Source organism: Poeciliopsis prolifica, unplaced genomic scaffold, assembly GCF_027474105.1.
Source record: "Poeciliopsis prolifica strain line A6 unplaced genomic scaffold, Auburn_PproV2 SCAFFOLD006, whole genome shotgun sequence".
In the NCBI taxonomy this organism is placed as follows: Eukaryota; Metazoa; Chordata; class Actinopteri; order Cyprinodontiformes; family Poeciliidae; genus Poeciliopsis; species Poeciliopsis prolifica.
The window spans coordinates 13,552,025-13,570,247 of NW_026562381.1; the positions used below are offsets into that span (position 1 = coordinate 13,552,025).

The 18,223-nt window shown below is 37.2% G+C and overlaps 1 protein-coding gene across 3 annotated transcripts; it reads right to left on the minus strand.

The window, feature by feature from the left end:
- Positions 1-1,322: 1,322 nt before the first annotated feature.
- On the minus strand, positions 1,323-17,384 carry LOC129360657 (SPARC-like). Of its 3 annotated transcripts, none has more exons than XM_055030982.1 (10): positions 17,252-17,384; positions 9,497-9,562; positions 8,446-8,499; positions 7,235-7,316; positions 5,748-5,869; positions 5,046-5,166; positions 4,124-4,257; positions 3,418-3,566; positions 2,747-2,895; positions 1,323-1,798 (listed from the first exon to the last, which is right to left on the minus strand). In XM_055030982.1, exons 2-10 carry the CDS (start codon positions 9,551-9,553, stop codon positions 1,770-1,772), a joined length of 897 nt encoding a protein of 298 aa, XP_054886957.1. In that variant the 5' UTR covers positions 9,554-9,562; positions 17,252-17,384; the 3' UTR covers positions 1,323-1,769. The 3 variants fall into 3 exon arrangements, with proteins under 3 accessions (XP_054886957.1, XP_054886958.1, XP_054886959.1); XM_055030983.1 differs by having other exon boundaries at positions 2,737-2,895; XM_055030984.1 differs by having other exon boundaries at positions 2,733-2,895.
- Positions 17,385-18,223: the final 839 nt, after the last annotated feature.

Here is an 18,223-nt window from a genome sequence, read left to right on the forward strand (position 1 = left end):
GGTTTATCCATCACCATGGGCTTCTTGGTGTTTTCTCTGGATTTTGTTCATCTTTATTGACCTGTTATATGGATAGCCATGCCTTCGAGAGTTTGCTGTTGTGTTGCATGTTTTTGATCTTCACATGAAAAACTGAAAAGTTCTCTTTGAGATGTTCAAAGTTTTGGATGTAGTTTTATAACCCAATTCCGCTGTAACTCTTTTCACAATTTCATAAAGAGCAGAGCCGACAGGTGAGTCTGTTGTGTTCTTCAGTTTTCATGATTTTGTTTGTTCACAAACGTTCCTTCACAGAACAACTCCATCTCTACACATATCAAATTACACACAGGTAGACTAATTTGTTACTTAAATTACTTTTTAAAATATTTAATTTTATTTAGAAGGATTAGAATATAGGGGTTAAATACAAATGAATGTCACACTTTTTAGGTTTTTGTTAAAAAAAAATTGTCAACCATGTGTGATTTTTCTTCTGCTTGACAGTTAGTTGCTGTTACATACATAACCTGTAATTCCAGTAAAATTATTTGACGTTTTGTAAATTGCTGAAGCTCTGTGTAAATCTGGTCATAATGACGGTGACTGGACCCATTTCTGTGGATTTCTAAGATGAGTATGCTTGTTTAATTTGGGAGGGATGGAGAAAATGATTGTATCCACAATTTCTTTTTGCCCTAAACCTGCAAAAAGAAAACTTCTTAACGATTGCTTGAAAATAAAACTGATAATTTTATGATTTTATTAAAATTAAGATAAATTTCTTATCCCTCTAAAATTTTATATATAATGTTTAAGATTATTCTGATTTAGATGTTTGCAAAACAGTTCAAAACAGTTCAGCATACATACTGCATGACGTAGCAAGATAAGATTTCTCATGCTTGAAAGTCCAAAAAATTTCAAAAATGTCACACATGAAAAACAAAGTCTGGCTTGTGGTGCTGCACAGATGTCAAGTCAGATCATCTGGGTAAAAAATTCTTTTGCAGAGAAGACTGATGCAGATATGGAACCATGCTCAGATGTTTTTGAAGACATTTATTCAGGAAACGAACGAGACTGAGCTCTTTATGTCACAAAAAAAAAACATGGTGAGAAAAACTCTCAGCCTGCGAGGTTCCCCCCTCATTAGCAAATAATTTTTTTAAATTTATTTTCAAATATAAGCACACACACACACGCACTGCTTTGTCTGGAAATTGATAAAAAAAAAAAAATTACAACTTTGCTACCAGTAGTCAAACTGCTAAAAAATACACACAAAATGACAGCAAAAAATGAAGGAGCCCACCACCAAAAAAAGTGCAAAAACTGAAAAGTAAGTTTCGTAGGAAGCAAGCAGATGGAGCATTTATTTAGAAACTTTATTTTTCACTTTACAGTTTCATTCTTCTGGTCTCTCCTGGTCCCAAATAAAAAAAAAGCCCTGAACACATCATGGAACAGGTAGCAAATAATAATATCAATGTAAATTTACATCGGAGGTCTTCAGTTTTTACCTTACTGGGTTTTTATTAAAAAAACAAACAAAAGAATTGAAATGTTCACAAACGTGATGCTATTGCAGACTGTGAACTTCTATAGTTTTGGAAGATTTTCTTTTAGTGGTATAGCTAGAAAAGATAATTAATAATAGGAAAGTAACACAAAACTTGCAGTTAGCACCTTAATTGTATTCTCTTTATTAACTTATGGATCATCAACACCTTGTCCGGTTAGTAGCGACTAGAAGTTTCTCTCAAACTGTTGCAGCCCATCAGAGGAACTTAGATGATGAGGTCTTTGTCCACATCCTCTGCAAACACAAAGAAAACATATTAATGAGGTAGAGTGTGATGACAACGTAAAGATCAACTCACATGTACTTACAAATGCTTAACTACTAAAAGCTAATTTCAGATTATAATGGAAACCATGTAGTAGTTTCAAGACAATAAAACACATATTTACATAAGTGGTGAAAAGGAAACATGTCCTCATTTGATTCCAAACGGATTCCACATTGTTATAATTTATTAAACAAACATGAAACAAACATTAAACTGCTATATGTTAAGTACATTCTTGCCGATTATGTGGTATTCAGGAAGAGAAGTGCCAATCATGTCCTGATCATTAAATGCACTTGATCAATATGTTGGAATCAGTGTGATTTCCTCTCTAAAAGTATAAGTTTTAGCAGTTTTCTGCTGTGGTGAATACGGGTAAGTTAACACACTGCTAAGCAGAAAAAATATCAGCATTCTTCTTTTATAAGCAAATGTTGTCCACCATTCATAAAAAACATTCGGTTATACGGTAATTTAAAATTAATTTGAAGTCCATCACTCAAAAGATTATCTACAAGTGAAAACATTTAAAGACAGCTGCCAATCTGCCAGCAGATCATCCTCAGGGTCAGACCATGCAATGCTCAGAGAAATGATCAATAAACTCAAGAGTTCTTTCTCAAACTCTACAGGCTGTGAAAAAAGAATCAAGGTGTTGCAATGGCCTAGTCAAAACCCAGACATTAACATGACTGAAAAGTTGTGCTTCCTGGATTTGTAACAAATAATGGCAATGTGGAATCTGTTGTGTTTCACCTTGACGTTAAATGTAAATTTTGCTATCATTAAATTTTAATTTCATCAGAGTTTAAATTGTAAAGATAAAACATAGTCTAGAGTTCAGGCTGTGTCAAAGGTTACAGGCTAAAATAAAAAATTAAACAGGAGCATTTTGTCCACCAACTGTCACTCACGCTCTTTGATGCCAAAGCAGGAAGCCCACTCCTCCAGGGCGATGTATTTGTCGCCGTCGGCATCACAAGTCTCGAAGAAGCGAGTGGTGCAATGCTCCATGGGAATGAGAGGAGCACGCAGGGGGGCAAGCTCTGAGTGGGTCAGGTATCTGATGAAAAACAAAAACAGCATTAATCATGTTTTGTAGTGTGAAAACGTGACTCAATAATACCAGGGCAGAAAAGATACTTGGATACACTATGTATATTTTCCCCTCCAATACAGTCATTAAACATTCAGCTGGGAAACTAAGACATTCCTCTCCGCAAATACTCTTTGAAATTCCTTCATGGGGATCCTAAAGCAAACCTAGAACTGGAAGGACTTATAGTTCTTACGAAAAGCATCTTGATCAGCCTCCTGAATGCCCTCAAGGGTTCATTTCAGTTCAGTAGAATAGCTGCATATCTCCAGCTTACCTTTCCTCCAACCAATAGGAGACAGAAACACTGAAATACTAGTGGTAATAATGGGAACATTAACTTAAGTTTGCTGTACAAAGCAACCATATCAATATTGGATATATTCATTTGTTTTCTTTTTTATTTTGAGAGATGCTAAGTGTATCAGTGCTACTGCAGCATAATTGGTCTCCAAACATATTCCATCAGCATGTTTTCCACATCCTTACCCGTCGACGGGGTGCTGGTCAAGCTGGCCGAACTGCCAGTGGACGGGGAAGATGTACATGTTGTAGTTCTTCTCGAAGTCGCGGGCCAGGAGGTCCAGAGAGTGCTCACCAGCCTGCAGCCTCTTCTCATTCTCAAAGATCTTCTTCACCTGAAAAACAGGACAGGTGTGGCTTTATATTCTAGATGCTGAATGGAAAATAAATGAGCTATTTAAATGTATTTTCAAGAGCAAGGTGGGATGTTAATAATTCAGTTATTTTTGTTTTTCCCCTCATTTAAAAGCAAATCAAACATCACAACAGTAAGCCATCTGCTTGCATGTCTTCATTTCTTTAACATCCTGATGCAGCACATCAAGAATGAGTTACAATTTCAGAACAACAGCTTTGAGGGTCATTAGTTTGAGATAAACTCTGTAAAGGCTAAACTAAGAGTTGATTCAGGATAGATCAATATAATCCAGCCAGCTGAAGTGGGCAGGAGAGCAACTAGTTTTTATGAATCAAATCTCAAAATTAAAATTTCTTTAAGTATGTTAGCAACTATTTATGCAGCAGGTTAGTATTTTATACCCGTTCAAACATGTGATAGAGTCACATTTTGTTGATCCCAACTATTTAGTGAGTTACATGCTTTTGATAAGGAAAAGTTTGTCACAATGGCTAAAAGAAGAAAAGCATTCATGCATGTCTTTTAATGTCTCACCCTAAGCTTCTGCTTCTCGGTCAGCATGTTGTTGTCCTCGTCGCGCTCGTACAGAGTCACCAGAACGTTCTTCAGCCAGTCCCTCATGCGGAGAGGGAACTCGTTCAGCTCGTTGTCCAGACAGGCCTCGATGTCTGCACAGAGCAAATAAAGTCATCATTTAAAACAAATAATTAATAAAAACCTTAAAGATATGCTTAACATCTTGTTTGATGACTTAAGGATAATATTCTTATAAGACAAAGCATTTTACAAGTTTTGCAAACTTCAAACTGCATTTGTCTTTAATCAGTTTGATTAGAGACAAATGTTTGTTTTTTTCTTTATCTTACCCGTGAGCTCATGTTTAACTATTTACTATGGTTCAGATCTGTTTATCCTCAACTGTGCCACAGACTGAAATCTGTTGTCTTCTCGTAAGCTGAGATGTGCGTGATCTCCGTCCGAACCCCACAGCCCTGACTCATCTCCCTGAGCTGCATGTGCCATGTTCAGAGAGAACAGACGAATAAATGCAGCCAGCGTGTCTGGACAGAGCCTGCAAGATCCGACATGACAGTCCAACCCAGCCATCCATCTCAGCAGAGAGTGCAGACAGGAGAAGAGACAGAACTCTGAGAGTCTGACGTGAGAGCCGAGTTCGGCTTCAGCTCCCCCACTTTTTCACACATGTGAGAGGGAACTGTGCTCCACATGTACGCAAGCAAGACTCTGGTGAAGCCAGCAGGGTGTCAAAACAAATAGTAGTTCAATCCTCAAAGTGGCACAAGAGAAAGAGGCATAAGTTCTACTTAAGGTTTGCTTTTCCTTCACTTAACTAATATCATCAGATCTTGAATCGTGTTGCATCCTCTTGAGTTATACACTGCAGAGTGTTGCATGACAGTATGTTATACAGTGTTGGAAGAGTTTAATCACTCACATTTGCAGGGTCCAATGTAGTCCAGATGCAGCTTGTGGCCCTTCTTGGTTCCCTCCAGAGCGCACTTGGTGGCAAAGAAGTGGCAGGAGGAATCGTAGGTCTTGTTGTCAGTGCCGCAAACCTGGAATCAAAAATCAACTCAAGTAAAAATGCAGCGGTTTATAAAATAGATGCTAATTTTATGAGACAAATGTATTTTCACACAAATGTTTTTGACCCCTTTCAAACTGAGAAGTTTAAAAAAAAAAATCCATCTTAGATTTGGATACATTTATGCAGTGCAGAATTATATGGTGACCAATAGTTTCTACAAAAAGGTCTTTAAAAAATAGATAACTGAAGTATTTTTATTTATTCTGCTTTTCTTTTTTTAGTTCATTGAGATGCTTTATGTTCCAAACTTGTGAAATCCTATAGGGGACGACAAAGTGTTGCACTTTTGGCAAAAGGTTAAACATTAACAATATATATGGCTTGTTTATATGGCTTATCGTTCTCTGCATGGGTTGTAAATTCTTTGTTTTTTATAGTTTTTTTTTTTTACCCAAACAAAAGGAAGCGCTGCTGACTCTTGGTGAGAAAGAGGGGAAAATCAGAGTGTGAAATGTTTATTGAAATTTTTTTCCAAAAAGGATTTGGTACCTCATGTTGAATAGATATTATGTATGTACTGTGACAGACAGGTATCACCGGTTAACTCACGTGCTCAAACTCTCCTTCGGCAGCAGGGCAGGTGGAGGGGTCCTGGCACACACACATGGGGGTGTTGCTGTCATCAACCTCACACACCTTTCCCTTCTTGCAGTGGTAGTTCAGGCAAGGATCTACAAGAAAAAACAAAAATATATTCATGCAGAAGAGAACGACACAAAATAGCTTCAGCAAAAATGCTCAATTGTTGTTCAAACTAGATATATAATTTTCAATTCTACTTTTCTGAAGCAAAAATTTAACTTTCTCACTAACACAGTAAGACTCTACCACAAATATATAATAATGTAGCATCTCCTCCAACCACTAGCTTTGCAGCAATAGCTTGAAAAATGTTTAAGGGTCAAATGACATGTTGAAAACAAAATGTTGACACTTTTCCGAGCTTGAGATGCTGACAACATTGAGGAAAAAAAATAAGATTAACGTGTCCCTCATAAAGTCATTCTGGTGACAGATGTTTGGCGAAACGGGAAGGATGGTCTGATGTGAAATAATGCTGATCGCTACTTAAAATGTCTGTCTAAATGCCGCTACACTTCTTGAGTTTTTAATTTCTGTTACTGTCTCAGTCTGTAACTCAGCTATTTTCTTAACTTTCTTTTCTTCAGTGAATGAATCATCATTTGTTTATTTTTTGAAGTAAATTTTGAGCTTTATGCAGTGCTATCACGACTTTTGTCTTGCTTGCCCCTTTGTGTTATGCACAGTTGCCCACAGTTTATTCCAAACCTAACATCTGCATTGTTCTGCTATTTTTGTCTACATTGCACTTACTTTCTGTCCTTAGTGTTTTTTAAACATATTTCTCAATCTTGGATATGAAAACAAACAAAAAATTATCATGAGCTACATACTTGAACACAACTGGAAAAGAAAAAGTGCAAAAATGGGAAGTATACTCTTTAATATGAAGTTTAATATGAAGTGTTTTAAACCCCATGTAGCCTCTGCTGCTTACTGCGTTTTCTGTGGTTGAATTGCCTCTTTAAGCTGGGTGGAACATATAATCACAGGCATCTGCATACAGAACGAGGCAGCCTGTCATTACGTCTGTTTCGTGTGCCAGCTTGAGCCTCGAGCAAACCCTGAAACTTCTGCATAGATGCACCTAGTCTCCAGAATGCAGCCAAAATGCTTCAAGGTTGATTATCAAAGAAGGCTGTTGTTGCAGACAAAAATCATTGAAACAGCCTTTTGTGTCAATATTAATCCTCTTAGACATGTTTGCACAAAAGTATAATCATGCATACTTGGGTGTACCTAGATTTTAAACCCTTCATGTGGAGAATTAGGCTATGCAAAAAAGCTGCCAGACATTGTTTACTCTACGTTTATGTTTTATTTGCGTTAGGTGTGAACGTGGTTCCAAACAAGCCATTTAAAGTTAGTTTTAGAGGGTTTGGCTTCCTGCTGAAGCAAGAGATGTTTATGGTTTAGATAACCAGTCTTCCTATATTAACTAGTTATGAACTTACTCTCAACAACATCTTCAATCTCGATGGCTTCATCAAACTCTCCAACCTCCACCTGCACTGGGTTGGTTCCCACCTCCGTTTCCTGGAACGCAGCACATATTAGAGGTGAGGCCTTGAACAAATGATCAATAATCTTTTGGAACATCGACTTTCAGATTCATCTGTGCATGGTTTCCTCAAACTACTCATTGTTTGCCTTCAAAAAGGCTTGAAACATCACCAGTCCTCCCTGAAGGCCAACGGAGTCTGAGAGACCAGAAGATCCAGCAATAAAAAACAGCTGGATCCACATGTGGCCGGGCCAAAAAAGAAAACAAACCCAAAGGTTTCCTGGCTAGCTTAACCAGTGGCTAAAATTAACAGCTGTGGGATCTCTGGTCCCGCTGGACCTCTGGAGCAGGAAACCATAAAATGTTCACATGAAAGCCCAAGATTTTCTTTTGAATAAATTTGTCTAAAATCCAGGACTGCTAAAAACCTATTATTCTGCTGAAGCAACAAGAAAAATACAATAATAAAAATTACTGAACATGATGCACATTTTCCTTATTGACAATTGACAAGTAAAGTGCTTTGAGGTGCAATTCTGGCCTAAAGATTGAAAGCTGCAATTTTTACTTGAATACCTCATCTGGTTATGGGACTGACGATAGTAACGCAACTTTCTGCTGTTTTACTTGGTGGTTAAAGTCCATTTATGACTTAATTACAGCAGGTTAGTTAGCTGCTAATATTTACACAAAAGTTCACAGCTTTTGCAAGTCAGTAAACAGTTCTCTGTCTACAAATCTGAAAAACCCAAAGCTCTGTCACACATCAAATTTAAGAACAGCTGTGTGGTTTGGAAAACACATCACAGATGCGTAACAGAAGAAATGTCTCAAGAGAAAAAAATCAAGTATTTAAAAGTTTATACCAGTTTACAGAATCAGGACAAATGAGATGATAGTTTATGTAAGTTAGTTGTTCATTATATCCCTCTGATTAATGTTGCTATTATTGTGTTTTGCAGAGAAACTCCACTAAATAAGGAATTGACTAGCACTTAACGACAGCTAAGTCATTTTCTGTGCTTCAGAGAATTTCTTCAGTTCTTTCCTGAAATATTGAAATAAAATTGTAAAGTTTTATTCAAGGTACAGTGAAAGAAATTCAAGAAAGAAGAAATAAATTGGTCTTGCAGAAAAAAAAACTAAAAAATTTGGACTGACCTCAACAACTGGTTCTTCAGTAACCATCTCCTCCACAACTGGCTCCTCCTCAGCCTGCAACACAAAAACAGGAATGATCTGATTGCAGACACACAGAACGTCCACACAATGAAAAATGGAATATACGTGAACGAGACAGCAAAGCAACCCTCAGGGGAGGAATTGACCTTGGAAAAATTGTCAATCCAAACAAACTTTACATGTGAAAGCACACCCAGAGTTAGAATGACGGAGGAAGTCTGTTAAACAATGAGGGGTGATCACGGGAAAGAAGTCGTCATGGAGAACAGTGAGTACAGACGGGAAAGACGGTTCTTCCTGGCTTTCTCCTCATTGTAAGGCGTTAGGTTATCCTGAGCAATGCCTGTAGTTATGCTGCTACATGTTTAGGACTACATTTCCGCTCACTCTTCTCCCTACTCTTCTCTTTGGATTAATTGGTGTTATTTCAAATGTTATTTTTATGTTTTCTCTCCATGGAAGCTACATCTAGTTTGGCGTTTTGTTTGGCTTTGACACTTCTTTCAAGGAGAACATCAGCTGACATGATGCTGCGATCAATAAATCTTTCTGTCTCTTTTGCTATTAACTTTTTGACATACAAATTACTACTATACTACTTTTTTTGTGCATTTGGTGTACCTTCTGAAATTCCACAGATGGCTACTTTTACTGAGTCAGGTTCTGGTTCTGTTGCCAATTTCTTCCTATTAAATAGGAGTTTTTCCTCCCCACTGTTGCTACATACATGCTCCAGTATGAAAATTGGTATAAAGCCATCGACACTAAGACAAAATGCTGCAAGTCACTGACTCGATGGGTTTCTTTAGAGAGAAATTTTGTAGCTAATTTCAGTAATTAACTGAGCTTAATGCACTGTTGGATAACTACAATCAATTGACATGTGTGTGATTGAATTGAAATTGTTGTTTGTGCCTTGAGGTTACATTTATTCTGAAATGACACTATGAAAATAAGACGAATGGAATCAAGAAAGGAAAATATTCACAAAAGATAAGGATTAGAAATGACCTCAGAGACTTGAACTTACAGGAGCAGCGATGGCGTGGCCAGCCAGGCACAGGAGGAAGACGATCCACACCCTCATCTTCAAAGACTGTAAGGAAAGAGAGAGAAACAATTACATTTTTCTATTTGTCATCGAATTAAATAGCGCAGGAGATGCTTTAGAATAACAGATGACACAAAGCCTTAATATATTTGGATAAACATTTGCCGTTCCACTTATTTATTTGTTCCAGATGTTGTTTTCAGAAGTTGGTGTGCATTTAGGGATAAACTTTTCAGAATGTTTGTGTGAATACAAATTTCAATAACTTCAACATCTTAGTTGAAGAGGTCAGATGACAGGAGATCTGATGAGTTTCCTAATGGGAGGAATTTTGACACTGCAAATAAGATGTACAATAGCAAGCAGATTCCGATTGAGTTTATGTCTTATAACAATTTGAAAACCTAGAATGAATGTTGCACTCTAGAGTCAGCAATTCTTGGTACTTCTTGGTTGTTTTATGACAATCAGGTCTTTAAGTCTGTAGGAGCCATATATACGTTGTTTAGAACTTTATACAAAATGTTATTTTGTGTTTATGTGAGTTTAACTTTTTAGTCTTATTTGAAAAAGATAAGCATCTGTAATTGTATTGTGCTTAAGCTTGTTACGTGGTGCCTTTTGATTGGTTGTTGTCAAGTTAGTTTATAAAGACCAGAATTGCTTGCTCATTGTAGAAGTCTGGCACCTGGAGTAACACAGTCTTTTGACCATCACTTTCTATTTGTTTTGAATCTGTTTGTCATTTTTATTTTCTTTTTGATCAGTAAAGACTTAAAGATGACCGCTGGATTCAAGACCTCTTTATTTTTTAGAAGAAATGTGTCGCATACGAAGAAGCTTTATAGTGGCTCTTGGTTTAACCAAAAGTTTGCCATACAGAACTTATAACGAACCTTTATCACTGTAATCATCGAACAGAATCTGTTTGAAAATATCCCTTTATTGATCAAATAGAACATATTTTCTGTTTTAGCTACCATGAGAAAAGTCTTTGTCTGAGAATGTGTTTCTCTCCTCGAGGGTCCTGTCTGAGCATTCGTTGTTTGAAACTCAATGAAGAACTTCTCTTGATGTAGAAGAAATAAAGGTTCCTTTGTTTGGTGAAGGAATGTTGCACTGCTTAGTCTTTCTCTCTTTCTGTGTAAATTATTCCCTTCTTTGGCTCCAAACTGTTCTGAAAAAATTAAATTAAATAAAAACATAGACAAACAGCCTTTTTTTGGTATTGTTTTTCTTTCTTTAGCTGATTTAAAATTATTTTTGTGCAGTAACAGAAGCAGTAATACAAAGTTCATGCTGTTTTAAACCATGCTAGAATAATTAGCTTCAGTTTTGATGTCTTCAATTGTAAAATTCAACTTTGTACAGTTTCTTCATGATGTGGGATTGGTTTCAAGACTGAAGAAGCTCTTTGCTGAGTTAAAGTATTCATGACACAAAGCATCAGAATAGGTTGACATGTTCAGACTCATGCTGTGAAAGGAGCAATATTTTGTTTGCATTCAGTAATTTGTTGTCTGACAAACCTTCCAGCAGAGTGAAATTATTCTGGCATTTAAATAAGACAGGATTGCTATGCTGTTCTGCAAACACGCTCAGCTGCGTCTGACAGGCATGTTTGCTTTGGGTTTAATTTGAATTCTTTTCTGGGAGTGAGGGACTGCAACAGCAACTGTATCGTACCTTCACATGCAATCTTCAAGTGACTGAACTTGTCCTCTTCATAAAATAAACGTGGTGGAAATAAATGATAATAAACACAATCCATTTTCAAAATGCACAAAAGTTTCTACCACAGCCATCATCCCTTTACACAACAGCCATTTACAACCAGTTAAACCCAAAGCACCTTAAAAAGCAACAACAGCTGAACACAACTGTGTAACTCAACCATGAATTTTTATTTTGTCAAACTATTTACCTTCATCCTGCTTATGTGCTGTGATTGGGTCCTTCCACATATAAAAAAAAACAATTTAAATAACAAGCAAAGCAACTTTTAGACAACTTTTACTAAATTAGTTCTTAAACCCATTAGAAATAAAATAAGGTGAAGATTTTGGGGTAATTCCTACCTGTGACCTTTAAACCATGAAATTCCCAATAACTGTGGATGCTAATACTATTTACTATAAAAATACATAAACATACAGTCTGTATATCTGAAAAAAATCTCCAAATTCTGAAATCTATAACTAGGATGCATAAGCATTAAAATGCCAGGAGCTGACTATACTAATTGTATTATACCTTCCAAAATTTCCACCATCAGCAACTGAACAAGAAACTGTAGTTAAAATGTTAAGCACCACTTTAAAGTGATTGCTTTACACACTTTTGCTCTCTTTTGCTTGTGCTTAATGGAAATGAAAATGAGCCTTCAGCACCAACTGTGTACATAATTCTGACAGGATGATAAAAAAGTATCAACAATAAATTCAAAACTGTGTGACTGTAGATTTTTCCAGTACGATTCTTCCATATTTTGCGCTGCTTAAGCTGAAAGTATATTTGTATGCAAGTATATTTATATGACCTAAGACCTGCAGATTCGTTACCAGTGTCTTGAGTGTTGTTCTTAAAGATTTATGGAGGCTCTTGGTTTAACCAAAAGATTGCTATCCAGAACTTATAATGAACCTTTATCACTGTAAAGCAAAGTGTTTAAAGCAACTGTCTGTTGTTTGAGAAGGTCCATGAATACTAAGTCAGGAAGTCAAAACTTAAAGCTTAGAGGTGGAAAATTACAGAAACTTTGGCAGGGGACCAGATGCTGTGTCCAAATAACCTTCACAAGTGTGCCTTTGAAGAAGCAGAGCTAACAAAAAGCTTCTGGTGAAGGAGAACTCATTGGCAGATGTGAACAAGAAAAAAATATTAAAATGTACTCTTGAAGGGGAGAAAACAGAAATGGTGTCATCTCTAAAGTGTGTGGCGTCAATATTTTACTTGGAGGGGCCTGATGTACTCGTTATTTAGTTTTAAAAGATTCCTGTTTAGTCGAAGAGTCAGGATGGAGGAGGCTGGACTAACTGACATAACAGCAAAACAAATTATTTTATTTGGAAAGCTGTTCTGAGCTGAGGGAAACTTCAGGCTCATAAAGGGGCGCCTTCTCCCCACAAATCTATTTAATTTGGGTTAGTTAGGTAAGCAAGTGTAAACTTGCTTTGGAGGAAAACAGCCTGAGCTTGAACTGTCACCAATTCACATTTCTCCTCTAGTTTTGCAGAAATATCTGTTGCTTTTTCCACGGGAGCTTTGAGGGAATTCGTTCTCACCCTCCTCTGTGACATAACAGGCAGGTTTTGGAGGATAAACAGTCTGTGTGACAGCAAACAGTCTGGACAAACAACACTGGGAACAGAGAAATATTTGCAAAATCTCTCAGAATGAAGAGTGATTTCCTGTGTCTGCACCAAGTCCCAGAGGTGGATGGGATAAATTACAGAAATACTGTTAAAATATAAGGAGTGTGTGATGGTTGACTTGCCTCTCTATGACATATTCAGACAGAGCTTAGGTTTGAACCTAAAAATATCTCCAGTAATTTGCAGCCTTTTGTATAATGTTGCTGGTTCTTTAATTGTACTCTGCCAAACCTGGAGGGTAAAATTCCTATATATAAGACACTGTCTGTCTGATCAAACCAGAACAGGGATGACATCTTTTATGACCTCCTCCACCATCTGGATGGATTTTATGGGGCAGCAGGACCAAACAAATCAAAGAGGCTAAGCATGTCAAACAAGTGCTTGAAAGTCTGTCAAGACATGTAAGATGGTAACATTACATTAGCAAGTGCCTGGCAATTAATTTGAAGAACGTTTGATGAGGTTGGAATTGCTGCAAGAAGATTTGCTCCCCTCTTTTGCTGAATTTGTAGGTTTGCTCTCTTAAGGAGAAATGATCCGTTTTCTATTTTTAAGAGAGAATAAAATTCAGGGAAAGCGCAGAACAAATACTTAAAAGAAAATAACACTTGTTGACATGGTCGACATTAAGATACTTCTTGTTGCTGGTCACCAGATTTGGGTGGATCTTGGGAGAGTTTAAGAAACTCTATAAATCATTTGGGGTTTTTATGCTGCTGTTAGGTAACTTGAAGGGTCAGGTTCATCCATGGATTGTCTATAAGATGGATCACTCCATGACCTTAATGTAATCTTTCTTTGCCCACTGTTCTGTTCACTTGGTGTTGCTTTGAGTCATTGTCAAGACGAAAGACCCATCTGTGACCAATCTCCAGTAGCAGTGCTAACAAAGTGTCTTTAGATCAGAAATAATGGAGGGTTGTAGCTCCATAATAAGAATGACTGATGGCCAGTTTTCATTGATTAATTTGTTTTAATCTTCTTGATAACCTTCTTGCTGAAAGTCTACAGCCTTTCTCAGACTTGTTAAAATGTTTTTTTATCTTGATGTCATTTGAGGCTGGAATAGAAGGTGATTTGAAGTACAGGTGTATTTTAAAGACACTGCCAAATGCAATCAAAACTGTATTATCCGTTCTCAGAGGTTTTGATAGAAAAAGTTATATTTAAGTAAATTTTACCCACTTATTTGAATTTAAATCTCATATTTTACTGTTTTATAAATATCTTACATTTGCAACACCTTTCCTTTTTTTTTCATAAATCTTACTTTTTGGTTGTGTTTCTGGTTCAGGCAGCTGAAAAGGTGCACTCCTGTTTGCAGCTAACAAATTCAATTTTCCTCCCTTGAGATTATTGATGTATCCATTCAATCGCCTGGACAAAGAGCAGTTTTCATGAAAGGCACCTGTGTGAAGGTGGAAGAGAAAAGTCAGAATCTTTGTTAGCCTGGGCTGTTTGTCATCTGACCTCTTTATTACTCCGATTTTCCCTTCCCCCATTGCAGGTAATCGGATCAAATCCCATGTCGCTGGAATCTGTGAGAAACCCAGCATACGTAGCAGACTTTTCTTTACCACTTCACAGTTTTCATAGCAATAAGTTGTTAGTTGTGCCTAAAAACCATAATGTGATTCCCATAAACAGGAACATTTCCTAAGAGCAGTTTTGGGAGGGGTCGGCGAAGTTAAAAGTAACGGGATGTGAACCACATTGAAGCTGCAGGACCAAAATGACTAATAATGCATATCAACAAACTATTGATAAATAAAACTAAAATCCAAATGTTGCTTCTGTGCAAGTTTCGTTCAGTCTGACTGATCTAATCTCTGCTACACCTCACATTTCAAACTATTCTAGTTAACTAAAAGGTAAAGAGCTAAATATGAATGAGATGTTTGCTATCTTTAACAAAAAAGCTCAGGTCTATGGAAGCAGCGTAGCTGTTTTGCTACTGAGGCAGCTAATCATGATTCAGCCAAAGCAATGAAACAACGAACTGCAGTCTGATCTTTATTGTTAATGTGTTTCTTCTTATTGAGAAGAGAAACTAAATAAAAGGTTTACATGTCTTTTGCATTATGTATTTACTTACTGGAGGACAGAGCCACAGCTAGCAGCTAAAAGCTAGCAGCTAACAGCGAGCAGCTAACAGCTAACAGCTAACAGTGAGCAGCTAACAGCGAGCAGCTAACAGCTAACAGCTAACAGTGAGCAGCTAACAGCTAGCATCTAACAGCTAGCAGCTAAAAGCTAACAGCTAGCAGCTAACAGCTAGCTCCTCTCTTCAGCTGCTGTTGCTCCTCCTACACTTTGGACTGAACCATTCTAACAGTGGTGGGGGGAGACCTAAAAATTCATTCTTATTTTTTTCCTGCGATGAATGGCAGATTTATTTATTTATTTTTATTTATTTTTTTATTTATCTATTTTTTGCTTTTTCATATTGACATTATATAAATGCAAATGTTTCTTCAATTATTATTTTTTTTTTTTAGGGGGGGCAATTCTAGACTTTTTCAAGATTGGGGGGTCCGGACCCCCCACCCAATCCCTCTGGGATTTACACCTATGCACTTGGCCAAATCATATTCCTTTTTATCAACATAATCAAAGATATACAAGTTTTATAAAATGAAAATGAAAACAGTTCTAGCAATGAGGAAATCAGATCAAAACAAAAATGAGTCTCTATTATTCTCTAATCTATTTCCATTTTGTGCCTTAATTCTTCACGCCTGCTGTGTTTTTCCTCTTATTTTCTTTCTCAGAGGAACAATATCCAGATTTTTCCTTTCCACGTCAGCCTGGACGACACCATAGACCTCCTTCTTCCTGTCAAGAGATTACAGCTTTTCTGGATCAGTTTTCCACAGCATCCTTTGCTCTAACACCGCCTCTCCTTCTTATTTTCCTCCCCTCCTTCTCTTTTTCCTCCTCCAAACACTTCAGTCCAGACCTGCCACCTCAACAATTAGGCACCAGAGACTCAGTTTTGGCTTCGTTCTCACCAACACCAACACATCACTGTGCTTTATTCCCTCTAAATGAGCTTTCAGAGAAATCTTAAACAGGTGTGACGAAAGAGAAAAACAAGAAGTGTTTCTAAATGAAGACAAGGGAGGAAATTTCTCTGGCAGCATGGAAAATTTAGTCCATTGTAGCTTGTTTTGGTGTTAACATTTATAGTACAACTACTTTTTAACTAAATGCAACATTAATCAAATTGCCAGATATATAGGTAATGCAAATTTTATTGAAAACCTTTACATATATTTAGCTACAACAGCAGTTGTCATTTGATATTTAATCATTTCTGACAGATTTTCAGAGCTCGGATAAAGAGCTGTGATCCATAAAATGTCTTGCCAAATCAGCTGGAAATCATGTTTCTAACCAAACTAGGGACACAATTTTTTGACATGTGCATGAAAATGACTTTCTGAAAGTTTCTACATGGTTGTAAGACAAAGAAAATGATCACATTTCTAGGTGTCTCCTTTGACTCCCAGCAAACAGCTGGTAACTGATCCCCACAGCAACCCGCATTCCTTTACATGGGAGTAATCAAGGAATGGAGTCATTGAGGAGATGGAGGGAGGGAAGGACAAGAGAGGGATATCTGTGGAGAAATGCTCCGATTTCTCTGCCTGGCTTAACTGAAATGTTCTCCCTTTTTTTCTCTCCCTCTTTTCTTTCCTCCATTTTTCACAAGCAGAACCTGATACCCTCTGCAAAACTGGGAAATCTCAAAGCAACAAAGAGCATGGCTCTTAATGCATCACACTAAAGTAAAGAATAAAATTAGCTGAGAAAGGAAGACAAAATATTAACTTGTAGAAAGACTTGTTTGCATCCCTCCAGTGTCCTAATTCCTCTTGCCCCTCCTCCCCCCTTTGTCGATGTGGCACACAATAGCTGCACAGTCAATAATCTCCCAAATCACAGACCATGTACATATAATGAATGATTTTCCGGGCAACTGTTTGAACAACAAAGAAGCCATTTTCAGTACATTCCAGTTTGAAATGAAATGCTTGACAGTAAGTTAGTTTGAAATACATTTGCCTAATCAGAAAGACTTCAAATCAGAACTGTAAAGTAAGAAAAATATATAAATGAAGATTCTATCTGCTTTAAAAAAACAGAAACTTTTCGAAAAGGATTTCTTAAATCTTACAATGATGAAAACAAAATTTCCCCACTCCCATCAGTGGCCAAACTTCACCTCTAAGAGCAGTTTTAAACCTGAATGCCAAAATAGTTGCACAAGTTGCAAAAAGCTTTATCTTAGAGGTCAAATAAAGAGAAATATCAATCTGAGGCAGTAACTGCTGGGCAGAGTGAGACCTCTTACCTTCAGCTTTGCAGAGCAGGAGAGCTTGGAGAGAAGTCAGCCGTGTGCAGGGCCCCAGGAAGATCTAAATGCCTCACCAGTTCACTCAGAAGACATTTCCAGTGGGACGTCCCAGTCTGGACACGACTCTTGCCTCCACAGCCCTCCTCCCAGTCTCCTCCTGCACTGGTGGGATGGGCTTGAAACTAACTCTCTGTTCCCCTAAGCAGGTTGAAGTTCAAGAGTCTGGCGTGAGAAATTCACTTACGTTTCTTTACAGATGTCTGAGGTTGAGTATGCTTTATCATTTTCTGGCAGGTCTTTCTATAAACTAGAGAAAAAAAAAAGTAATTTAGTGACTTCAATTTCTTTGATGCATAAAGCTTTAAGCGCGGCTCAGAAAAAAAATAATAAATTATGAAAAATAAACAACATGCTTTCTGATGTGTGTACATCCAAGAAATATAAAAATATGAGCAATTGTTAAGTTTCACATTTCATGGTGTCTTTGTTGCTTTCAGTGATTGATTTGGGAAGGCATCGCAGGAAAGCATCAACAATAAAAACAGGAGAGAAAAAAATCAATATCAGGAAAAAGGAAAAAAGACAATATCATATATATTTTTTTATTTTAGCAATAAAAATGTGAAAACGTTTAGAGATGAGTTGGGTAATAATTTGAATAATAAGCTCTGACCATCTCATGCAGCATTTTTAAATAAGAACGAGACCAAGAGATCCATGGTAACTCTGGATGAGCTGCATGGATGAACAGCTCAGGTTGGAGAATCTGTTAACAACATATCTATTCATAGTGCGCTTTACAATGTAGAGGCTTTACGCGAGAGTAAAACAAAGAAAGAAACAGAAGTCTCCTTTATAATTTGCCACCATCCATGTATGAAGGAAAGCTATTGGTTGGTAAACAGTAAAACGTGGTGGCAGCAACATTGTAATCAGGCTGTTGGGATGCTTTTCTTTATCGGGAACAGG

Bases quoted from the DNA above. Each gene is read 5' to 3' on its own strand.
- LOC129360657 (XM_055030982.1), bottom strand. From the start codon at position 9,553: ATGAGGGTGTGGATCGTCTTCCTCCTGTGCCTGGCTGGCCACGCCATC. The intron at 5,167-5,747 runs GTGAGTTAACCG...TTTTGATTCCAG, and splicing joins CCGAAGGAGAGTTTGAGCAC to GTTTGCGGCACTGACAACAA. The intron at 1,799-2,746 runs GTGAGTGACAGT...TTGTGTTTGCAG, and splicing joins CTGCTTTGGCATCAAAGAGC to AGGATGTGGACAAAGACCTC.